Source organism: Parasteatoda tepidariorum, chromosome 9 (genome assembly GCF_982258835.1).
Source record: "Parasteatoda tepidariorum strain Cologne lab strain chromosome 9, Ptep-v5.0, whole genome shotgun sequence".
Classification (NCBI taxonomy): domain Eukaryota; kingdom Metazoa; phylum Arthropoda; class Arachnida; order Araneae; family Theridiidae; genus Parasteatoda; species Parasteatoda tepidariorum.
This window is the reverse complement of record NC_141763.1, coordinates 90,045,551-90,072,860: the sequence shown is the minus strand read 5'-3', so window position 1 is coordinate 90,072,860 and position 27,310 is coordinate 90,045,551. Positions and strand designations below refer to the sequence as shown.

The window sequence follows — 27,310 nt, the reverse complement described above, 5'->3', positions numbered from 1 at the left end:
CCTAATAAAAGATCAGTTGGTGCTGACGTCATGTGTAACATGTATGGGTATCTGTCATCTGACGTAAAATATCATCAGTATCAAACGGATCATGGGTTAGAGTCCCCTTGCTGTCAGACTAACCGTGGGACGTTTTCGTGGTTTTCCTCTCCATGTAACCCAAATTGGGGTTAGTTCCATCAAAAAGTCCTCCAAGAAGGCAAATTTCTCCCAATACTTGATCCAGGAGTTCTCTTGTCTTTTGACTTGAGTTCAAAATTACAAGGTCACGGAGTTGAACATTAGTAGTCGCAAAACCAAAAAATTGGGTCGGCTGTTCAGCAACGGTTATAAAATGATTGCCTGACGTAATTGGTCACATGTGTGGGTATCTGTGATCTTCCTCTTCTTGAAGTGCAAGTACCCAGTTTCTAACGTAAACAAATGCCATGTTTTAACTGAAAATAGAGATCAATACTCACGATGCGGTCGCATGCAGGTAGCCAATTAAGTTTTTTTCAAAAATATTTTTAAAAGTTTCAATATAAATTTTAAGATGGTATCACTGGCAACAACTTATATAAATCTCTCGCCCTTTTTGTTACTTTCGTCATCAACTCAAGCATAAGCATGTGAAAGGAAAATCTAGAGAGAGAAAAATATTGTCTTAAACAATGGATAGTCATTATTTATAGCAAACAAAGGATTTAAAATTGAATAAAAAAAGTGCTTTTTTCAGTTTGTCAAACTCCAGTTCTTTAGTTGTTTTCCTGCGAGCTGCACTTCAGGCCACATAGTAGTTTTTATTACAATTTTAACATTTAATTATTCTTTGAACTGATAATTGAATTTTACGTTTTTTTATTCTACCGTACTTTTTGTAGATTTTTCTATATACGTAATTTTAAGTTTCTAAGTTTTATAGTTTTGGCAAAGCAAAACAAATTGTAACGTAAAGTTGAAAACCTAAAACGTTGGTTGGCGTAGGTTGGGTTTCTTAAGATTATTTTATGTAAAGATACTACAAGCAGCTCTTGGAAATCGTAAAATTTTTTATCAAATTTTAAGATTAAAGTTAATTTTTCTTTTTGAAAAATTTTAAACAGAGGATATTACCACTTTCACTTCATTTTTTTTTTTAAAAAAAGCAAAACAACAAAACGAAAGAAAATGTAAACTTTGAATTTGCTTACTCTTTTTTTTCAAAAAGTGAAGAAAAAATTTATACACAGAAATATTTCTCTAATCAAATAAGAACCTTAAACAATAAAAAATAATCCACTTCTCCTCTTAATAAAAATACTTTCTCTCGCGTTCTACTTTCAAAAGGTAATACTTTCTTTAATATTCATGATATTATTGATCATTGAACTTATTCAAGTTTCATTCTCCAATTCAACTTTTTTTTCTTCATCTAAATCTATAGTTAAATTCTGTAATATATTCGAACTAACAATTTGTTACATTTTTAATTTTACCCGAATTCATGAGTAATCTGAATGATAATTAATTTCATAGATTTTAAATTAGGACTTAAATGTTAAGTTTAAGTCTTCATTTCACTGTAAAATATCATCGCTTCCAATACACGTTTACTAAAATTAATTACTTTCTCCAAAATGCGGCTCCATAAGTGCTAAGTAATCCAGAGTGGGTTAAATTTGAACGCTCCTCACGCTTCGCCTTATCTTGCACTCCAAATCCTTTGGCGAAATATCCCTTAACTTGGCGCACCTTTTCAGTGTCAACGACATTCTCCTTTTAGTTGACAGTAAAACGCGTTTGATGTTCCGATGGGTTCGAAGCTTACTCCTAACTTCTAAAACGACAAATTTCAAAATACAAATTATTTCATTTGATCAAGATTTTTTAAATTTATCTTTTGAAAAATTAATAATTTTTTTTTGCAATCATTTCAGAATATTTTTATCGTTTGAATAGTTTAAGAAATGAATGTGGCTAAAACTTTTTAATTATCATTAAATTAAGTTAAGAAGGATTGCACATGAAATCCAAGTTTAAAAAAATTGCAAGCGATTTTATTTAAAATTCTAAAGATCAAATTAAAAGTAGCATTATAAATATTTTGCAAACGATTTAAAGTTTTATCGGTTACAGACGATAATTTTGTTGATTTCTAAGAGAATTTTATCTGATTTTATTTATCATCATAAAAAATAACTAATTGTTTTCAACGTAAAATGTAATGACAAACAAATAAAAATGAAAGGAACTATTCAATTTGTGATTGCTTCTTGTTTTAGAAATATTTAGAATTATAATAATATATCAGACTAAATCGGCTTCGAGCAAATTAGTGATGTAACCAATAGTAATACTTCAAAAAATGTGTTAAAAAACAAAAGGTTTTAAAGATTGAATAAGAGATTTCCCTGAATTCGTACTGTAATTCTATCGCTATGGATATAGGTGAGAAGAGTTGCTTGGAGCGCTATAAAAATACCAGCCTACCAGGTAAGTTTATTTTCATCATCTTAGTTAAGTAACGTTGTTTGAAAAAAGCATAACTGTCCAGCTTTAAGACCTATTTTATCACCATTTGTGAGAATCGAACATTAATATACTATGCCGTCTTTTCAAATATGCAATGAAACAAATTCTATTTAAAAGTTTTAGGCATCTTATTTTTAGGAATTTTACTATGTGATATTTGTCAGAATTTGTTAAATAAAAATATATTAGGCAGCACGCTGAAAAAAATTTTCAATGAAGAAAAAATCTTAGTTCCTCAGAATTTACCTATGTGAATGTGTTTAAAAAATGTAATGAAGTAATTTGTTTCATGTTTATTAATAATTAACTACATAACGGTAGCATTGATTGAAAATTTCGAAAAAATAATGAGATATTGTTTTTTCAAAATCATTCTGTCTAAAATAAAATTGCAAACGAAAGAATTAACTTAAATAATAACAAGTTTATATTTAATAAATTAAAAATTTATAGCTAATATACTAATAGCTTTTAAAAATATAACTTAATTTATAATTTATAAATTTATAACTTATAACAAGTTAAATAAAAGCCTAAAAGGTGTATATGCTGGAAAAGTTTTCAGTATTATTTAATTTGCCTGATTACAATCTGCCTATTACAATCAGTCTGTAAGTTTTAGGAAATGGGCGAAAAATTGTTAAATCAGGCTTATTGCAGTAAACCTTTAATAAAGGCTATTTACCATAAATCTTTTCTGCTCTCTCTTATTTCGAAGTGCTTAAAATAAATAAAATTAATTGAAAAATGAATGATATATATAAATGAATGAGATTTTGTATGGTATATTTTTTAATTAGCCCAAAAGAAAGTGGGTATCCTGAAATAAGCCTAAAAATTTGTCTGGCTGATTAGAAAAACTTAGAGACTATTTCGATCAATCAAACATATTACAAATACTTTTAAATTAGCTCAAGGTGTATATATCAACATGCAAGACTTTAAAAATGCTGGTATGAGAACATTTTTTAAGGGCATGCTGAAATATGTGATTTATCGTTATTAAACACTACATTTTAAAGTATTATTGATAGCAAATAAATGCCCAAATATATTTGAAATAACGAAAAATATTTGACTTCCCTTGAATAAATACTTTTCATTTATAAATTTATCTAAAATTGGAATAGAATATTATTTTGAAAACAAGTTATAATAAACAAATCATAAGATTACTTTCATAAATTGTTTTAAAATTTTTTTAAATGTCAGAATATAGTATATAGCTGTATGCCTTACCTTACTACAGGCTGTTAAATTTTTCTGTATTAAATAACTAACCTATCAAGTAAAGACAAAATTGTACAATACAGTAGGATAATCTGAATTTATCTTTTAAACAGCTTTTTTTATGCTATATTATTATCATAATTTCGTTTCACCATAGCAAATGCTTTACTAAAATTTTAATAAAGTTTTTGGTTTTAAAGATTGTGTTTTAAGTTAGAATTTGTTAATACGGATGAAATTTTGCTAATCGGAACTTATGAACACAAAAAGTAACCCAGCAAAAGATTTTCAAACGTTTGAAATCAATTAAAATTTTAAACAAAATTGCATTAAAATGCTTCGTAAATTGGAAATGAGCAATCGATTATTTATTTTAAAAAATTAAACGAATTAAATTAATAATTTTTAAAAAAAATATTCCTGATTTTAAATTGTGATTTTAATTGAAAAATGCTTTTCTCAATATAGAATTTATTAAAAAAGTATTTTTTTAAATATTTCAAATTATAACACATCACATATTATAAAACCATATTGTATTGATAATTTTTCCAAAATCATTAAAGCTCTTCGTTAAAGATTATCTAACTTTTTGGTGGTCCCAGTTGATGATTCTTTTAGTGTTCCTTAGCTCCCATAGTCATCCCCTTTGGTGTTCCCATTCGGTGTTCCAATTCTAATTTTGGTGCTCCTAGACCCAGAATCCCGGCAAATTTTACCATATTCTGGCAGTTTTGATCACACTTTTTTTTCTCAACGTACAATTTTGTTTTATTCAAATTTCGACATTTTACTTTATAATAAAGTTAAACTAGGCAAATTATTGTAATAATAACTATAAAGTGTGAGTACTTTAAAAAAATGTACATAAAAATATTTATAATAATAAAAATACTTTAATAGTGATTAAAATTACAATGGCTGTCTTATTGCTTAAAAGTGCTGTATAAAAAGATGCTTGACCTCATATTTTTAAACAAAATTATTTGAAGTTTTCGAAAATAATGTTCTAAGTATTACTGAAATGTAATTTTTTTTTTCCAATTTGAAAAAATGTTTAAGTTCAAGTTATCCATCGCATGAAATTCTTAAAACTCACCCAAATGAATATAGTACGAATAACAATAAAGTTTAGTAACGTCAAAGCTCTTCGTTAATAAATTGAAGTCTGTTATTTGAAACTTTTGGTAAGCTCGATCAACTTTTTGTCGAAATAAATTTTTTTAATTTACTGTAAAAGTTCCATCTTTCGTTTACAATTTATGTCTTTACTTTAATATTCTTCAAGAGTAGTTTAAAAGATAAATATTTTTTTTAATGGGAAATTTTTCAATTTTTTAAATACCCATTACCTAAAATATAAGACTTTTTTAATTTTCAAACATTTTTAAAGCGAGATATAGTTACCGAAAATAGTGAAAATCTGGCATTGCATGCAATGAAGGCAGAGTATAAATGATTAAGCATATATATGGCAATGCAAGAAATGCAATGTATACAATAAATTTCTTGTATTGAATATATTGCCAAATGACAAAATAGAAAAGCATGAAATTTGTGTTTCATGGAGAAAAAAAATTAATTTATTGATAGAGAAAAATGTTTTTTTTCTTAGGTCGTCAACTCTCAAATTTTTTTCAAAAATCTGGGTAGTGTAAAAATAATGCGTTCTTTCTTTTACTTTATTTCTTATATTTCATATTTTCTCTACAATTGCCATACTACTGAGGAATGCGAGATTGAAGAGATCAGAGCCTGTTTGATTGCCGGAAGAATAGTTATTATCAGAAACACAAAAGTTCCACCAGTGTTCAATCCCGCCTTAACTAGTAATGATTCTTTAGATTTCAACAGTGTTTTTTTTTCCTCAGTCAAATGTATATTTCGAACTCTTTGTATGCAATTTTACTTCATCTTTCCCAAACGTTCTAAAAATATAGGTTAAGGGTGGCGAGTGCAAAACACCCTGTTTATAATGTAGCGGCTAATGCTTGATAGTCTTGTCTCTCCTGGGATATTTCCAGAAAGGAAACACATCATGAGTTTCTTTGTGTGCTAATTAAAAGCATGAGAAAATTACGTTGTTCAGAAATTTTTTAAATTTCATAATTAATTAAATTTTCCATGTTTTATAATCGATGTTTGTACGCACTGATTTCTACTATAAAAAATGAAAATATGTTGGATTAGAAGTTTGTCATTAAATGCATATTAATGGTAATAAATGTTTAAAATAATTGGTTAAACAATTCTACATTATTGTGAATTTTTTTGTAATTCCAATATAGAATAAAACTTTTTTGCTTGTTTAAAAACTATTTTAAAAAAAATATATTATTTTTCTTCTGACACAATTATTTTCGATGCAGATTTCAGTAAATATTTATTTAACTAATCATCATATATGCTAAATTAAGATAATTATTTTGTTGTTAATTAATTTTTTTATTAATTCAAATCTATATTAGTTAATGTTTATAAATATCATGACGCAAATAATAAAAATGAATATTATCTTAAATTGCAGAAAATAATTCTTAATTGAAAAAATGGGACTTATTCAATCCGATATGCCTCTATAAATGAATTTTCTTTAAAGCTCGGTTAAAAATGACTATTTCACCGAAAATATAAAAATATTAAACATTCAGCAATAATCCTTTGCAATTCGTTTTATAATGGGCCCCTTTGAGAGTGAAAAAAGTGTAAAACCTTTAATTTGCATTTCTTTATTTTACTAAGTGCTTTTAAAGAAAAGTGGAATTTTTTTACCAAACAAAGTCATCTTTAAGATTTTTTGGTCAATTTTATAAATTAACATAAAATATAATTATAATATGATCTAGGTTAAAAATATTTTTCTCCTTAAAAATTAAAATGCATATAAAAGATTTTAAAAAAATAAGCTCGTAAGATTGAAAGATTTATGAAAGATAATTAAAAACATTAATTATAGAATTTTTTTCATTTTGATTCTTGGTGTATATATATATATATATATATATATATATATATATATATATATATATATATATATATATATATATATATATATATATATATATATATATATATATATATATATATATATATATATATATATATATATATATATTCTGATGCTCTAATTGCAAATAGAGATACATTTTGTTACTTTGAATTATAAACGAAAACAGTCTAATAGTGACCAAAAAATCTCTTTGATTCTCAGAATTGTATTTGGTTTCAGATTCAAAATAAAAAAATAAAAAATAAGCAAAAAAAAAAAAAATAAAATAAAATAAAAAAAAATAAAAAAAAAAACAGAAAAAAAAATTAAATTTTTTTTTTTTTTACATTCAAATATTCATTCATAATAACGTAAATGAAAGTGATTTAAATTATGAATTACTATTTTCCTTTGAACTAAATGGCAGAATAGTGAGCCATGTTTTTAAAATTCTACCTTTAACTCAAAAGGGGACAACGGTGACCGATGCTGTATTTCTTAACCAATGATTATTAAAATGCTAAATATAATATTTTTTCACTTATTTCACCATTACATATTATACTATTCTATAGTATTCTATATTCTTATTTCACTATTTTATATTATATAGATATTATATATTTTTCACTGTTTTCTCTTATTTTGATAAAAATTAATACATTAATACAAAATAAAAAAAGAAATATAAAAAACATGCTGAGAAAAAATATTTCACGATGAAATTTCCTCATTATAAAATTTATTTCGCTCACAATTTTAATTTTTAAAGTTTGCGTTTGACTTGATATCAAAACTAGCAACAACAAAAAAAAGTGAATAAATAAATAAAAAAAGAAGCAAGAAAGAGAAATTAGATAATGTCTGATCCAAATCTTAACATTTACATCGAAATTCTTAAAAAAATAAAAATAATATAAATAAATATATAATATAAAATAATATATAATATAAAACGTTAGTTTCCAATGTTAGTTGTTATATGATATAAAGTTATCGTTACATATAATTGTCAAGTAAAATCAATTCTCATTAACCTTTTCTTATTGCGTCAAGCAATCTGCATACCAAATTTTAAATTTTTGTTTACAAATATACAGTTGATTATTTTTTAATCCTTTCATATCGTTACGATTAACTTAATAAGATGTTCTTGCATAAAATTATTATAAATATATATTTTCTAAACAAAATTATATTTTTTATCGATTTTCAAGGGGAAAAAAGCAATGAACGCGAAAAATTGACTAGGGTTAATGGGCGTAGCGTCTCCTAATGATTTTTTTTTAAAGGAAGGAATAAAAATGTAATTTTCATTTCCTGCTTAGATATGCATATATGCAAACAAGAGCCGTGGTGGCACGGGGGATAGTGAGCTTGCCATGCAATGAAGTGATCTGGGTTCGAAACCCAGGTATGGCAGGTCGGAACGAATTCCGCTCCCGACTACCGCAGTGCAGACTTAAAATATCCTCGGTGGTAGGCGGATCATAGGTTAGAGTCTCTTGACGTCAGGTTAACCGTTGGAGATTTCGTGGTTTTGCTTCTTATGTAACTCAAATGCGAGTTAGTTTCATCAAAAAGTCCTCCACGAAGGCAAATTTCTCCCAATACTCAATCCCTTGTCTTCTGAATTCGGACAAAACTATCGTACTTATCATCAAAGTGTTAAACATAATTTTTAGTCATTTTATAATTAGATCAATAATTAAACATGAAACACGCATGCTGTTTTCTATGTCTTTACAATTCTTTCGTTTTGTTTCTTTCCTTTTCTCCTTTTAGTTTTTAAATAGGCACAGCTTATAACAATGATTAAACTTATAACTTTTAATTACGTGTGAAAAGTTTATCTGTTTCTTGCTTCGAATTTGGCACAATTTGACGCCAAAAATTCTTGTTTTTTATCAAAATCCAAATTTTTTAAACTAAAAAAATAATATTTTAGATGAAGAAGGAGTGAATCTGCAGTTTAGGCACACATTTAACCATTTGCCATTATATGAATATATTATAATATTATATCAAATGTAATAAATACCGTTTACAGAAATTTAGGTTAAATTTTCAGAAGTTAGATGAGTGATCGTTACATATTTACCCCTAAGACGCTATAACATTTTAAATTGGCGGAATACAGGGAATAAAATATACTGTGTAAAATAATTTTTAATAACTTTGAGGAATTAAGTCACATTGATATAACATTGAATTGCGATTTATATTACGGATGAGTTTATTTTTTTTTATAATGACGCTTATTAAATCTGCATTTTGATATAAGCCTTACAATAGATATAAACCCAGAAATTATATAGTAATTACTGTAATTGGTATTCATAGAGAATTCAGAGGTTAATTAGTAATATTCATAAAGTAATTAGTTATTCACAGAAAACAATTATTCAAAAATCTTTTTTTTTCAAACAGTTATTTTAAAAAGTTTACTAATTTGGAAAACGACAATTCACCCCTTTGCGTTTTCCAAACTAGCCGATTCTGTGGAATAACTGTTTTGTTTATTCGCTAAATTTAAAAAAAAAATGAAAATAGTTATTCACTGGAAAAAGTTAATTAAGTACATTAATTCAAGAGCATTTATTCTATAGAGTTCACTAATTTATTATACAGCAATTTACCCATTCCCGTTTTTCAAATTAGCAAACTCTGTAGAATAACTGTTTTGTTTATTAGCTAAGTTTTCTAAAAAAAGTGAAAATAGTTATTGACAAGAAAAAGTTGATTGAGAATAGTAATTCAAGAGCATTTATTCTATAGAGTTCACTCATTTGGAATGCGACAATTTACCCATTCCCGTTTTTTAAACTAGCTAACTCTGTACAATAACTGCTTTGTTTATTCGCTAAATTAAAAAAAAAAAGAATGAAAATAGTTATTCACAGGAAAAAGTTAATTGAGAATATTAATTCAAGAGCATTTATTCTATAGAGTTCACTCATTTGGAATGCGACAATTTGCCCATTCCCGTTTTCCAAACTAGTCCACTTTGTAGAATAACTGATTTGTTTATAAAATATCGTTAAAATTTGTCAAAAATATTAAAATGGTTATTCACAGGACACAGTTATTTGTGAATATTTAATTCAAGAGCAGTTATTCTATGCAGTTTACTAAATTTAAAAACGGTAATTTATTCCTTTCTCGTTTTTCAAACTAGCCAACTCTGTAGAGTAGCTATTCTGTTTATATTATATCGCTAAATTTTCTGAGAAGTGTTAAAATAAGGAAATTACCATTTCACTGGTTTCTAACTTAGTTAATTCTTTCAAAAGGGAATTTTTTTCCACATAATGTGTTTCTAAATTTTCTTAAAAATATTAAAATATTAAGCTAGTTCCTAGTTTTCTAAAATTCTCTCGATACTTGATGCTTTTTTTATTATATTTTAATGAATTTTCCGAGAAAAATTAAAGTGTCAAAATTTTAGAAAATAACGTTAATTCAAAGAAGAAAAAAAGAAATATTCGTTCTCACTACCAAGAATTATTTAGTTCGTATCTGTCACACTTTAGTTTAAAAATTCATGACATGCGATTGATAAAAGAATTAAGGAAAATCTTCTTAACTCTTTTATTCTATTGATGGTGTGATAAATATTTAATACATTAATTGGAAAAAATGCATCATCTGCCAAAAAAGTAAGCTGCATACATTTATTGTATGATTTCAATAAATAATTGCTTGTTAAGCATTTATTTGCATACTCTAAGCATTAATCCAAAATAACGAGTCTGTATTTTTATATAATGCACTTAACAATTAAAGGAATAAAGATTTTTAAAATCGTTTACATATTTATTTTATATTAAGTTCGAATATAAAAATTTTTTAAAACAGCGATTATATTTATTTTATGAAATATATTTTATCAAACTGCCTTTATGTTCGGTAAATAAACAAATAAGGATTAACAGAAGAAAAATAAAGCGCCTATAATGATGATCGATAAAGATTATCATAGCAAATACTGTCATATTAGAAATAAAAATAAAATATTTTATCATGATCGAGTATCTTATTTTCCGAGATAACTTCGTAGGGCTGACCAGTCAGTAATAAAATATTAGCGCTGCTGACTATGCGTTTACAAAGTATTTTGAGCTTTTCTAGCATTTGAAATATTAAACATTTTATTTATAATCTTTCTTTTTCCTTTTTTTTCTTCTTTTCTTTTGGTTTGAGACTAGATAGGAGGTGAAAATACTAGTAAAAATAATAAATATTGTTGTAATATTAGTGAAAAAGACTGAAATCTGGAAACTGTCGAATTTCAACGGAGAATATTTGCAATCTGCCCATAGTCGTACTGGTGAGTGTCTGTAATATTTGTCGTGTCCAATTTGATATTAATTTATTCATCGATACGCTTAAATATTCGATTAGGATTAGGTTAGGTAAGAAAGTAGTGTTGAGAATACCGGGCAAAACATATTCCATGTAGTAGCACCAAACCTTCAGAATCACCAGTATAAGTTCAACCGCGAAAGTGCAGATTGAACAGTGTAGGAAATACCGGGCAATGTTACTTAACTCAAAAATTCAGGATGTGGAATACTGAGCAATGGGGTTTACTTTAAAATAGCATCAGCATAAGGAATACAAATGAAAGATAGTATCTAATCTTAAAAAAAAACATTAGGATAGAGAATATTGGTTTTTATCCCCACGTGCTTAAAAATTTCATATTGATATATATGAAAAAAAAAAGTTGTCGAAACTATAGTCGGACTTACCTTAAATGGCTGCTGGACATATTTTAAATGATTACTAAAATTCAACACAGAAAAAAGTTTGACAATATAGCTAACATCCCTTGAAAATAGTTAAAATCAAATTCAAAGTACTTTGGTGCAGGCAACAGTTGGTGAAAAAATTTGGTAAATATAATTGTTTAAGTTTTATTGTTATTTTTTTCAAGGAGATAAGACTGTAGGAGTGGTTAAAGAATTAGAATATTTAAATACAGTTTTGCAGTGCATTCGGTTACAATTAAGTTTATATGTCGTAGAATATAATTTTGAAATGTGACCAAATGGACGCCAAGGGTGGCTGGTATCAAGATTAAACATAATGAGAAAAAAACAAAGCGTCTAATTATTTACTATTAAAAATAGATAAAGAAAATTTAAAAAAATGGGTTTACACCCTTGTGCAAATTAATTGAAACAAACTCAATAAATTCAGAAAACTAAGAGAAAATACTATTTTATTTAAATTTATGCAAACTCAAACATTTTTAGTACATAATATGATCTCCACGAAACTTTATTAACATTTGGACACGATTCGGCATGGATTTCACTAATTTTTAACAGTCATTTATAATATTTGTGTCCTTGTACCACACATGAATTAACGCAGTGATTAGATTCTCCATAGTTGTACAGTCCATATTTAATAGGCGATTCTTGCATATGGCCCAGAGATTCTCAATTGGGTTGATATCCGGAGAGTTCCCTGACCATTACAATGTCTCGATTTGATTCTCAGACATGAATTTCTTGACTATTTTGGATGTATGGCAAGGAGCTAAATCCTGTTGAAAAATCCCTGTTCCATCAGAGTATCGTTTCTTCAACTCTGGAACAACTTTTTTACCCAGAATAATAATGTACTGCTCAGAACGCATCATACCGTCAATAGGCTGCAAAGGTTCAACCCCATTGTAACCGAAACAATCCCAAAACATGTTCTTTAAAAAACACGAAAAAAAAGTTTGTTTCAATTAATTTGCACAAGGGTGCATGAACTTTTTTTGTTGATATTTCTGTTTACCCATTATTTCAGTAATAGGTATTAATATTTTCATTTAGAATAATCCCTTAAACGAAGAATGGTTATTTTACTGTTTTCCTCAAACTCCTATATTCCAAATAATATATAAGTTTATGTATTTGAATGCCATATGATATGTTGACTGGAGCAGGACATATTAAATATACATCGATTTATTATACTCGATATATACGTGCAATTTTAGACTTAAAAGTGACACCTGCTTGATTCGGTTTGGAAAATGAGACAAATGCAGTTAGGAAAATATTTCATTAGAATTCGATTCGATATCGTATTGCATTTCAACATCGATATTCTTTTGACGTTTCCCAGAAAATTTCCGCGCTTCGTTTGACGTTAAGTTTTTTTTTATTAGTGGCGACAAATATCATTTGACAGAAGAAAAATAATTTTAACAGCAGGAGATGTAACATCGATTTTCATTGTCTTTGCTACATGTACTGTAATTGACTTATTTTTTATTTTATAATTTATCAAGTAGTTTTAGAAATTACACTTGCTCACCCAATGACGTTCCCCTGAAAGTTTATTTATTCATTATTTTTTCTTAGTTTAACGATATAATAAAGTAATGTAATTATCATTTTTACCATGTTTTTAATAACTTGCTTTCGTGTTTGTAACAATGAAGTCGTACAACCAAGAATTAGACAGTTTTTCGACTAGTTATAAACGATGCAAATCTTTACAGGAACGTTGTACTCGATGATATGGCAAGTTTCATCCGTTTTCTGTCAGCTGGAAACTAGAATTTATATGCATTTTTTCTTCAAATTGAATTCATTATCTACTGAAATTCCGTACACATTCGTTGGAAAATTCAAAAATAACTGGAGATCAGAGCAGAACAATTATGCTTGTTTTAATCATTTTATGACCACAATTGGGACTTGTCGCCTTTTTTATGACAACTAAGATTTATCTCCTATTCTGCCGTGCGAGCTGTGAGGGCTCAGGGGATAGAGTGTTCGCCTTCCAATGACGTGAACCGGGTTCGAATCACAGCGATGACTGGTCGATGCGAATTCCGTTTCCGACTTCCGCCGAGTACAGTGCTGACTTAAAATATCCTCAGTTGTGGACGAATCATGGGTTAGAGTCCCCTTGCCGTCAGGCTAACCGTGAGAGGTTTTCTCTCTCCATTTAATGCAAAGGCGAGTTAGTTCCATCCAAAAGTTCTCCTCAACGGCGAATTTAACCAATACTTGATTCAAAAGCTCCCTTGTCTTCTGGATTCGGTTCAAAATTACAAGGTTATGGAGTTGAACATTAGTAGTAGTAAGCCTAAAAAATTGGGTTGGCTGTTCAACGACGGTTATATTCTGCCGTGCGTAAGGGTAAAAAAATTCAAAATTGAGATTTTTATGTATTTGGCATTTATGTATGGTAAGCTAAATTTCTTTTAAAAAATAAATTTTGTTTTATCTGTTGTTTGAAATTCTATTTTAACTTTAATAGCTTAACAATAGAAAGAAAATAGCTGTCAGGCCATTTTTCTCGACCTCTACTGTAAAGCAATGACGTTGTTTTTTATATTGCACAATTGATAAGTAGGGGAGAGTGGGGTCAATTGTAACAGGGTACGATTGTAACAGAGCAAAAATTTCGAGTGTCGGGTTTTAGATTTGTTTCCTAGGTGGCGCACAAGGTGTATTTAATGAATCTACATGTACACCCCTGCTGGCAACCATTTTTATGTACTTTTGAAATAGTTACAGCACGAAAGATATTTTCTCGCTACGTAAGTACTTTTTTCGGTATTAGAATATTATATTGTAACAAAGTGATTTTGTTTAAACAGATAAAAGTTATTAACCGAATATGTAAGTGGACACCTTAATTAACATTTCAATGAAAAAAATTAGTTTTGTTAATTAACCAGCATTGTTTTTAACAAATGAAGCTGAAATGGCGTCTTGGGGACGATTGTAACAATAAGTGAAAGGACGATTGTAACAGCTGAAAATAAATGATCTTATGTTTACAAACCATTACTTAACTCTTTAAGAACCTCCAATAGTTTCCTATATCATTTATATTATGTTGCATGTGCATTATTTTATTTGTCACCTTTCACAGCATAAATTAAAATTTTTAACCCCTTAAAGTTAAAAGTTTAACCTTTTAGGTCTCTGCTCATTAATATTTTTACTCCTAAAATGTAACTACTATTTTGATCAATAAGAAAATATATCACAACTATGATAATATGTATAATTAACTATGTTTTCGTTGAATTTATGAACTGTCACAATTGACCCTGTAAGTGGGGACAATTGCAACAAGTGCACGACTGTCAAAAATTGTTAATAACTAATATAACATTTAAAAATAAGGTATTCATTTTTTTTCTAATTGAGGATAGTCTACTTTACTCGTCTGTCAATTAATACTAATAATATATTGGATTTTTTGTTAGTTAAAAATAGTTAAGTAAAAAATTTTACAATTGACCCCACTCTCCCCTATTATTTATATTCCTGTACAGTGTGCAAGGAAAAAAAAACGAACCACCCTGAATAACTTTTGATCGAAGTATCTTCATATTTCGAGGACTCAATTTTAATGGTTCGAGTGGGTGACGTTAAATAGGTTAAATAATTAGAAAAGACGATATTTTTAATTAAGAAATCAGACACAAAAACGTAATTTCTATGAATAAAAATACCTTTTGTTCGTCGGATTCGGATTTCTGATCCCCAAAATATAGGGGTCGCCGCAATCCGTAAAATATTGTCCTAATTGTTTGGTCAGGAGAGCGAACTAAAGTTTGTCAAATATTGAGAAATTTTTAAGCGAATTTAAAAGTTCTTGTACACAATTATAAAATTTAATAAACCGAGGATAATTCTATGCAAAAATAACTTTTAGTGACTATTTACTATTTTTTATTAATTTATTTTATAATTGTCGAAAAGATTTTGAATTGTAATAGTTTTGTATTTTTTTTACTACATTTTAAATGATGTAGCTTGTCAAAATACACACTTTGAGCGAAATCGGTGAACGTACTGGTGATTTTTAATTACAGTTGAGTATTTTAAAAAAATTAAATGAATTTTATCTTCAACTCATCAAAGCTTTTAAGTGTTTCAAAGCTGAAAGAAATAACTTTTTAATGTATTCCTTTCAAAGTAGCATCAGCTGTTTCAAAATTTTCGTAGCGAGTAAAAAATTTATAGATGCTGCTGCCTTTTTTTTTAAATATTTCTTATCTAATAAGCGATGAAGTAAACAGAATTCGCTTTTAAAAAAAAGACAAAATGCGACATCTATATTCTACTTTTAAAACCTGCATATTTTCATTTTTTTTAAAATATTGCTTCGAATGTGTAAATTCCCTAAAAGTGAAAGAAAAAGAAGAAAAACTGAAGGAAAGAAAATAAGAATAATTTTTACCTTAACTGTGAATTTTTTTTTATTTGTTTCTGTTTTCAAACTTACATTTAAGAAAATGTTTGCGAAAATGAAATATTTACTTCAAAATTTTTTTTTAAATATTAATAAAGTTTTAAGTTGATGTTTTAGTGCATAAGTAAACATTAGAGATTTTTTTTTTAAATGGCGAAAAAGTTTTTCATCGAATCTTTCGCAGCACCCCCTAATAAAGGTGCCATTTTGTATAAAACTAATATTTGGAAAGGTTAAGCTCCATCAAACAATATTTAGATCCTGCCCCCTATCCTCACAGTTTGTAAAAAAAAAAGAAAGCTTTCTCACAAAAAACATTTTTAAATTTTTTTTTTTGCTATGAAATCCAAACGTATGCTTGTAGAAAACACAAATCTTGGCTTGTTTTATCTATAATGCTTTTAACTTCATCTTTTATAATTAAAATTTGTTTGTAGAACAAATAGATTGAAGTACACAAGTGTTTTTTGATAATCCATCCACTAAAATGAGTTTTTAAAGAGCTTTGAGATAATGTGTACAGTGCACCAAATATATAACGGACCACCCTGAATAACTTTTTATCTAATGATCGGATCTCCACGTTTTAGGACTCAATATTAATGGCTCGAGCGGGTGAACACAAATATTTTTCATATCCGAGTAATTGCTCATTTCGTAGCTGTAATATATAAGCAAAACGAAATCTGAAGATACGCATGGTAGCAAAAACGGCACTTCATCAGGGGACATACAGCTTTGCCAACATGCTGGAGCCTTACTGCTGTCGGTGATTAAACCATAAACCGACAATGCTCCGAAGCCCCATAATGGGAAACGAAATAAGACAATTATTTCAATTCAATTAAGATCATGTCCATAGTATCAATTTCTATTAAGTGACACATTCTATATTCTTACACAAAGATTTCAGTTCTTTCATTATATATTTCTTACTTAACACAATGACAGGCGTGGAGCTATGTAGAATATAAACAAACTAATTCTGCAGCGAAGTTGCCAGGTACTCAAAACAAACATCTATCACGGTTACAATAAAATACATTAACAAATAATATATCTAGGAAGTGAAATACGCAGACGAGAAGGAATTGTATTTCAACAAATTCGGTGTTTGATACGGAGCTGTATTGAATTAACTTCCCGTTAATTAACATTCTAACTTAAGTGGAGAAACTTAGCTTAACTCTAACACGCCGTTTTGTTTATAAGCGATCAGCTGGAGCTGACGTCATAGCTCACATGTGTGGGTACCGTGATCTTCTTCTTGAAGTGCAAGTATCCAATTAAGTATTGCAATCTACTTATGCGGGATTCAATATCGACCAAATTAATTGAACTTCTTTAAGACATAAGTAATGAAGATTTGTGGTTTATTATGGGACGTGAGACTTAGTTCAGGCCAAGAAAACCTTGATGGAGAACTGTTTTTGCTAACAAGCGTATCTTCAGATTTCGTTTTGCTTGTATGCAAATTCTCATATTTTTATTTATATTGTTTAATTAAGACAATTTCGGTGCTAGCTGCTTTTTTTTCCAGCTCTTTTCCATTTTGTTTAACTGTTTTTAAAATAAATGTCTATTCCATAAATATTTGAGCTAGGTTTACGAAATTGTATGCAGTTATTGAAAATGACAACCAAAGTAATTGATGAAAGTGACGAGCTTATTACTTAATTTTCTGGCACAGGGTGTTCAAAAATATTTGTTTTCTTTCGTTATTTATTGCCGGTTTCTCAAACCTGCGAAAGCTCCAAACCTTAATACTATGTTCTAAAAATCACATAAACAAAACACTTTTAAAGTTACAAAATAGTCCTCGAAGTATTTCTTGAGAAATTAAAAAAAAGTGCTAATAAATGAAAGAGTCTCTTGACCAGCCTGCGTAGGGACCGAGAGTGCACGGTATCGATCATTGTTAAACTGTTCTACCGTAAATTTCTTGAATTCGCTCCCAAGTCGTCGGGCTACCAAAGCAGAGAAGCCATCTCCTCTGCGGAGGAACAAAGATCATGCTCAAGAATGTTTCCCCGACCGTCGCCAATAGCCTATTGCGCAGCTCTAGTGCGACATAAATAAAGTACCTATCAAGACATACTTTGATTGAATGTAGACAAATTGTTGATACATATTTCTTCAGCAAAAAATTATTATTATTACTTTGAAAGATATCGAGTTTAAAGAAGAAAAAAACAATGATGTGTGACGAGTAAACATCGCTATATTACATGGCAAAAGGGAAATTTTATATTCGAATATAGTTATTCCTAGATAGTCAGTATAGATTGAAAATCCTTTCACGCTTGGATAATCGACACCGGCTTAAATTGTTCCCTGAAGACCTACCTATATCAGAAAAATATCGAACTGAAAAAATATATACGTCGATTCATATCATTGAGGAGTTTAACAGTCTTAAACGTTTTATTTAACATTTCACACTTTCCCTTTTTGACATATTTTATAACGTAGATCAAAAATTCCATCACATTGAAGTGTTAACTGCAAATAGTAGATATGCAAATTTGTTTAGGATATTTTGACTTAAACCGTCATTCTTAAAAGATTTCGTTTTATTATTTTCGTTTTAAGAAAATGTAGTTTTTGAATAACTTATAATTTGAAAACACTGATTTAATTTTTTTTTGCTGCAAACTTTTAATTTCTTGACATGAATAATGCTTAAAAACTGAGGTAAAATGGTGTATATGAAAATGAATTTTTTTTATTTAGTTCAGAAGCTTAGGTGGAAAAAGTTAACATGTTTTGAGTGCTCAAAACTATTTTCACCTTTACCTGTTGACTGGAACATATCAGCTGTACTGTTTAATAAATGTGTGTGTGTCTTTTTCCATGTCTTTTCTTTGGCGAAAAGGCTTGAATGAACACAAATAATTCAATGTACAAAGTAATTCTATATTTAGAATACTATTTTTTTTTTATCTTTTTTATTTTCTCCATGTTTTTTTTTTTTTTTTTTTAGATTTGCGTAATTTAACCGGACTTCCGCGAAATCCTACGTTTTACCACGACACTGAAAAGGGCTCCTCAATTGTTAATGAAAACTAGAGGATAGTAAATATTCTTAGAATTAAACAACAAATTTGAGAAATAAAATAACGACAGTCTCAATAAAAACGTGAATAAAAATTGCAAATGGAAAAAAACCTTATTTAATACAAAACTATATTATTAAAAGTATTCTCGGTGAGGTTTTGATAATAAATATTAAAAAAAAACCCAGATTGAGTACTTTAAAAACGAAACGAAGTTTAAAATACGAATTATGATTTTAGAAATATAACTAATTTTCGACCAAAGATTCGTAAACACACCATTTCAATAAATATTTTTTATCAACACTATAGCGTACAGTGCGAAAAATAAAAAATGGACCGTAACACATAACTTTTGATCTAATGATCTGATCTTCACGTTCTAGGATTCAATTTTAAATATTGGAGGGTTTTAACCTCAAATAAGCTAATTAATTAGTGCTAGCGCTATTTTAAGTTACGAAATCAATCACAGAAACGTATACTTCCTCCGAATAAACATTACTTTTTTTTCGGTGGATTCGGATTTTTGATCCCCAAAACAAACAAGGTAGCCGGATTCTGGGAAATATGGTCACAATTGTTTGGTCAGAAGAGCGCTCCAAAGTTTTGACCCTTTACTGTTAATTTTACTTTTTACGTATTTCACGATATCACGAAAACTTTTTCAGCGAATTGAAAAATTTTTGCAGACAATTAAGAAATTCGTTGATGTTAAGATAATTTCATGTAAAAAATTACTTTTAGTAAATAATTATTATATTTTATCTATTTGAAATATTATTATAATATTTAAATAATTTTTATTAACAATATGTAAATATTTATTTTATTTTATTTTATAATGGTTTAAAAATATATTGAATCGTTATCAAATCATTTTAATGAATGTAAATTTACATGACAGAATACAAATTTCAAGCAAAATTTGTGGAATGGTTCTTAAAAATCGATTTTAAATATCTGACTTCGACCTGAACTATTCGACCGATTTCGCTCAAATTTTATATTTTGCCTTGTAAAATTACATTCTTTAAATTTATGTAAAAAATTGTATAATTCAAAAACTTTTTGACTATTTTTGATCAAAATTAGAAAAATAATAAATGTTTACCGCAATTTATATTCTGCATGTAATTATCCTTGGATAAACGATTTTATAATTGTGTGCAAATTTTTTTTAATTTGCTGAAAAAGTTCTCGAGATAAAGCGAAAAACACAAAAAGCTAAATTAACATTATGGGGGCTCAACTTTGGAGCTTTATCCTGATCAAACTATTGAGACCATATATGCTAGATTGCGGTAACCCTTTATATTTTAGGGGTCAAAAATCCGAATCCGTCAAAAAATTAGGAAAAAAAATGGCATGTTCATTTAGAGAAAGTACACTTTTTTGTGTCTGATTTCGTAACTTGAAATATCGTCTGAGCTACTCGACTATTCGACTTTTGGAATTATTCCATTTAAGATTAATCCTACGTTTTTATAATGAATCAAAGTTGCAATTTCTGTAAATAAAATAAAAATAAAACAAATGTTATAAAAATTAGTGCTCAAGTAATTAATTTGTTGATTGGTTTGCTCATTGGTAATTTTGCTGTTATATCAGCCTTTTTGTACTGTAATTTGTCAGATTTCGATTTTTGTTTGTTTGTTAATAAATAACATTGATTTGTTTGCCGTAACTATTAATATGCAATTCCCAAAGTGTATACTTTTCTTTCAGCTTTGATATATTCTAAAAATATACATAAAAGTGTTCTTAATGAAACACAATGTTTAATCTTATACGGAATGGCTAGATACTGTTCCACATTTGTCTCTAAGCTTAATATTTCCCATTTGTCTCCTTCTGAAGGTGTGTTTTTTGTATTAGATATAAATTCTCTCATCAATGTAACATGATCTCTAATTTTTGAAGGTTAAAAAATTATTTTCGAAGCATATGCTATAAAATGCATGTTGATTTTGTAATATATATATATATATATATATATATATATATATATATATATATATATATATATATATATATATATATATATATATATATATATATATATATATATATATATATATATATATATATATATATATATATATATATATATATATATATATATATATATATATATATATATATATATATATATATATATATATATATTTAAAAGTCAGAAGTCAAAAGTTGATATATATATATATATATATATATATATATATATATATATATATATATATATATATATATATATATATATATATATATATATATATATATATATATATATATATATATATATATATATATATATATATATATATATATATATATATATATATATATATATATATATATATTTAAAAGTCAGAAGTCAAAAGTTGATATATATATATATATATATATATATATATATATAATAAATAAATAAATACAAGAAAACACTAAGTAAGTTAAGAAAAACAATAAGTTTCATTTATTGTGCTTAAGCTGCAAGTAAACAGCACTCATTAGATAAGTTCAAAATGAAGAATAAAACAAAGAAAAATTATAGACATATGAAAAAAAGGGGGTGGGAAATAATAAGTAAAAAAATAAACAACATTTTATTAAAAAAAAAAAAATGAAATGTTAATTAAAAAACCGGAAAAAAAGCCGGAAAAAAAAGATATAATCTTTTCTTCAGCCCACACGATTATATCCGCAAAACAGAGTGCTTTCTGATATTGTATCAATAAAGCCAGAGCAAATTATATTAATACAATAGTGTGAGGAGCACTCAAAAAAATTTTTTATAAAATAACACATAAAAATAGATCATAAAAAGTAAAAATAACATGTAAAAACAGATAATAAAATAAAATAAAAGGAAAAAACATTAAAAAGGGGGGGGGGACTATAAAGCGAGTAGCAAAATCATAACAACTTACACGGACGGATATTTTTCAAGAATGATTTAAAAATGTTTTCGCAGAAAGATTGCCAGATTACAAAATATGAAAACAAAAGATGAAAACAAAAGCGCAAATTGAGTGTAACAAGAGGGTTTTAAAGTGTCGTTCCTACTGCACTGCTGAAGTGATTTGTTTTGATTTGTTAGTTACCAAGGATGGGCCCAAATCGGATGTGCGCAAGGTAATATTAGAAAAGTAGAAATATATATCTAATACCTGGATAATTCTCTATTCCTCTTCTTAACTAAAGTTATTTTTAAATATATAATCCCAGAAAACTGAAGCGGTAATATATTACTTGACTAAAAACTTCATACGCTATAAAAACATACAAATTGAAAATAACAGTCGACATGTTTCAAGCGCTCAAAAAACAAACACCCATTTTAAAGACTTGCCAGTCGTGAATGAGAAGAAGAAAAAAAGGATTTGAAACATAAAAACGAAAAGTTGCCAATGAAAAATGGAAAAATAAAGGTGAGAAGCAAAACTAGAAGAACCACAGTATCTGAGAGAGAAAAAGAAGATACATTTAGAACGATAAACAACACAATGGCCGAGAGAGGCAAAACAGGGTAAAATTCATTTACACTCGTCATGGATAGGTGGTGATGAACTAATGTCTTTAGCAAAGGAATCAGCATTATTATGAATAAAACAAGATTCCAGGGCATCAAGACAGACTGGTGTGACTAGGGAGGAAACAATACTGGGGTTGTCGCAGTGCTCTTGATTACTTATGCTCTAGATTCCAACACTGTGCAGCTATTGATGATTTTTCGCATTCTTGATAACGGACATATCTATCGTGTTGAGCCACGATGGCTCAGGGGATAGAACGTTCGCCTTCCAATGAGGTGAACCGGGTTTGAATCTCACGATGGGTTAGAGTCCCTTTGCCGTCAGGCTAACCCTGTGAGGTTCTCGTGGTATTTCTCTCCATGTAAAGCAAATGCGGTTTAGTTCCACCAAAAGGTGCAAATTTCTCCCAATACTTGATCCAGGAGCTCCCTTGTCTTCTGGATTGGGTTCAAAATTACAAGGATTCGGGGTTGAACATTAATAGTCGTAAACCCAATAATTTGGTCGGCTGTTCAGCGACGGTTATGAAATAAAATATAAATATCTCTCGTGTTGGGCCTGGATAGCCTGGTTTAAATGAAACCCTGAAGGGAATAGAAAAAGAGGAAGATCTAAAAATACTTGGATCAGGACGATTGCAAACGAATTGAAAACAATGGGAAAGACATGGAGAGGGGGGGGAATATATGGCCACAAATCAAATGCAAAGGAAATCTAAGATAGAATCTCCGTGCTCCAATTCGGAGTAAAAAATGTATGTATATATGAGGGAGAGAATATGAACAATTGCATAACAATCGGGAGATAAAAAATAGTAAAGTAGGGAGTTCTCTGTAAGGATTAGAAGAGGATGGGAGTTTGTGCCTAGTGAGTTTAGCAAGAGTGAAAACTACTGTAGAAGGGTTAAATCCATGATTAGCAACAAGAAAGAGGGGAAAGTTAAGTTACAGTTTTATAGTATTATCCTAAGTGTTCTCATATGTCAGCTAAGTCTTATCTCAATATCTTATGTGTTATCTTATTACCTTAAGTGTTATCTTATTTTGGCTTAGTATTATCTTATCATTTTAAGCATTGTCTTAGTTTGGCTAGGTGCTATCTTAAGTGTTATTTTTTTCGTAAGTGCCATCTTATTTTAGCTATATGTTATCTCATTTTGACTAAGTATTATCTTATTTTGGTTAAACGTTATCTTATTTAGGTTAAGTATTATCTTATTTTAGCTAAATTTCATCATATTATCTTAAGTGTTATCATATTTTAGTTAAGTATTATCTTATTATCTTAACTCAGATCCGATTTTGGCTAAGTGTTACAGAAACTTTAAAACAGAAGAGTCAGAGATAGCTCTAACTCTTAGTTTGAAATTGTTTCCCTTAAAAATGATTTCCACCCCAGTGACATCAGCTCATCCTGATGTCCTGGAATTTTGTTTGCGGATTCCCTTGTTAACGACGTTAGTTCCTCACCACCTCTCCATAGCCCTTGGAAATGCATTTTACTCTGTTTTGCCTCTCTTGGCCATTGTGGTTTTTCTTGTTCTGCTTTCATCTTTTTTTTCTCTTTCGGATATTGTGGTTTTTCTAGTTTTGTTCCTCGTCTTTATTTTTCCATTTTTCGTTGGCAACTTTGCGTTTTATATTTCAAATCTCTTTTTTTTTTCCGCATCTGGCAAGTTTTAAAAATGGGCATCTGTTTTTGAACGCTTGAAACATGTCGATTGCTATTTCTAACTTTTTCCCATATTTTTGAAGCGAATGAAGTTTTTAATCAAGTAAAGTTATTCTCATTAATTCTATAAAAAATAATATCTTAAAACGTGTCTATTTTAATGGATCTATTTTAATTCAGATTAAAGAAAAATAGATATTTATCTAGATTCATACAGGGATAGTTCTGGATTCTTCTTGTCTTTAACTAAAGTTGGACTTTAATTCCAGGAAATGTAATAAATATATATTGAAATACTTCTTAACGCTTCAGTCTCTTGAGCCAACATTTTCTTCTAAAACAAATATTAAGAAGCGTAAAATAGAGATTTTGATGATTTCAAGATGTATTTCGGGTTTTTTCATCCAAGACTGTGAATCTAAAGTTAACAGAACAAATTCTATAGCTTTAAAAATAAAATTGTACTGAATTATACTTTGTAGAAATAATGTGAACGACATTTTATCCCATGTAATTTTGATTTTACCTAACATTATAGAATGAAACAAAACGCGCTTTTCCTTATATATATATATATATATATATATATATATATATATATATATATATATATATATATATATATATATATATATATATATATATATATATATATATATATATATATATATATATATATATATATATATATAAGGAGTGATCAAATGAAAAGGTACGAAACGACACGGTGGGTACGAATGTAGACTTTATTCAAAATGTACACCATAGGCCTGAGCACAACGATCCCACTGATGAACAAGCCGCAGGATTCCTTGTTCCCAGAATTCCAGTGGCCGTGACGAGACCCAGTCCTTCCCAGCGTCCTTGAGTACGTCGTCCGAGTTGAAGAGCTTCCCTTTCAGGTGTTTCTTCAGTGGACCAAACACATGGAAATCGTAAAGCGACTAGTCCGGATTGTATGGCGGATGGTCCAACGTCTCCCACTTGAACTTGGCCAGTTCCATGTGTGTGACTCTGGAGACGGGTGGACGCGCGTTATTATGGAGCAGAACCACACCCTCCGACTGCAGCCCCGGTCTTTTGTTCTTGATGGACCTGCGTAGGCGTCAGAGTGTCTCACAGTACACATCGGAGTTAATGGTTTTTCTGTGCTCGAGGAAATCGGATAACACCTCGCTGCTCCTCAATCGTCGAATTTTGCAACGCGAGCGCTATCCAGTCCCCATACGGACTGCCGCATCATTTGGACGCCGCTTTTGATACGAGAATAAGCTCTCTCCTGCGCATGCGGGCACCCGCGCACGCTCCGACCCCAGTCAGAGACTCCAATCGCATCCCGAGATGTCTCGCTACGTTCTCCCACAGCGGAATATGCAAATATTTAACTGTTAAGTTTTTACATCGGTCTCTCACAAAGAGCCATAAAAAATCGAGATAAACCAGATAAGGGCAGATAAAAGATTATCTTCTGAAGTTAATGGGCAATAATTCATAGATAAAGTAAGCATTAAGATAGTCCCAAAAACTTCTCAGCGCCAGAATGGCGCCATCTTCTTAGCGAATCAAAATCTCTAAATTTTATCAATTGAATGACGTTTCATTAAGATAAGAATATACTTGCAACCACTCCCTTTCAGAATCCCAATTTAAATATCAAGAAAAGCCAAAAATTCGTTGCTTCTTCATATTTTCATGGCGAGATAAATCTGTGCCAAATCTTAACATCCCTGCTAGGGAAACCACCAATGTAATCGATGCAAGATTCCAGCGAACAATGTTTTCAATACTTAATATAGGGCCGGGATAGCCTGGTCGGAAGGGCGCTGGGCCCATATCCAAGAGGTCGTGGGTTCGATCCTCGCCGGCCGAAGACTCCCCGTGTAGTAAATGGTGACTGATGCACGTTAAATCTGTCGAGTCTCAAAGTCCTCCATGTTCCCACAACAAATCAATACCTCTGGGGGTACTGATCCTGGAGTTTCCTTGTCTTCTGGATTGGTTCAAAATTACAAGGCTACGGAGTTGAACGTAAGTAGTCGTAAACCCATGAAATTGGGTCCGCTGTTCAACGACGGTTATAAAATAAAATAAAATACTTAATATAACATAATAAAATGCCTATTTGTGTGAATAAACCTAAGTCTCTTCAATTATCCATTATATATATATATATATATATATATATATACAGTCAATTCGCTATAACTCGAAGTACGATAACTCGAATATTACTATTACTCGATTTTTTTATGAGGTCCCGACCCTTTTATCTTCAATTTCATGTTAATTATTTTCGATTACTCGAATTTTACTCCCTTTAACTCGATTTCTTTTTGGATCTTTTAAAGCAAAAAAAAAAAAAAAAAAAAACCAGGAGCTGATATCTTGTCCCTTCCTTTGCAAAACACGCACAATGTCTTTCGCATTCTTCATGGAGAAGCTAAAGCTGTCCCTCTTGAATTATGTGAACAGTGATTAAATGAAACGTTACCAAATTTACTTCAAGGATACAGTTAAAATGATGTTTTCAATATTGATGAAATGGGTTTATTTTTTAAACATCTTCCAAATAAGACTTTGATGTTTAAGGATGAAAACTGCTCAGGGGGTGATCTACCTAATTTGAAAGCAGTAAACTTGCAGTTTCTCCCGCCAAATACAACAGCAAAGTTGCAGCCGATGGACAAGGGTATCATAAAGTGCTTCTAACAGTCTTATATCAACGCCGCCACGTAATAAAAATGTATAGAGCCCCCAAAAAAGGAAGACGTACCAATCTGGAGGATTTTTGATCTAATGAGCGGATCCTCACGTACTAGGATTCTATTTTAATGGTTCGAGGGGATAATCTTCCAATTTCAATCCCCATTTAATGTCATCTAGATATTGAAATTAAACGTTCCGAATTGAAATAACGTTCTATTTATCATGGGCTGCTGAAGTCAGAAAGGGTCATCTCATTTATGATACCTTGGGCCGTGAGGGTTATCCCGTGTACGTGAGTTATCCCGTGTACGTGAGTTATCCCGTGTACGTGATCCCGGTTCAGGCCGGGGGTAAGGGCTCTCGAGATTGGCCTGGAATAGGCTAATTCATTAGTACAG

The 27,310-nt window shown here is 29.3% G+C and overlaps 1 protein-coding gene across 1 annotated transcript in view; it reads left to right on the top strand.

The window, feature by feature from the left end:
* Nucleotides 1-1,719: 1,719 nt before the first annotated feature.
* LOC107454414 (corticotropin-releasing hormone receptor 1) overlaps nucleotides 1,720-27,310 on the top strand; it is a 165,244-nt gene continuing 139,653 nt past the window's right edge. Inside the window, exon 1 of the mRNA XM_087152327.1 lies at nucleotides 1,720-2,454. Coding sequence (XP_087008453.1) covers nucleotides 2,400-2,454 — 55 coding nt within the window. The 5' untranslated portion in view covers nucleotides 1,720-2,399. The remainder of the gene's footprint in view (nucleotides 2,455-27,310) is intronic.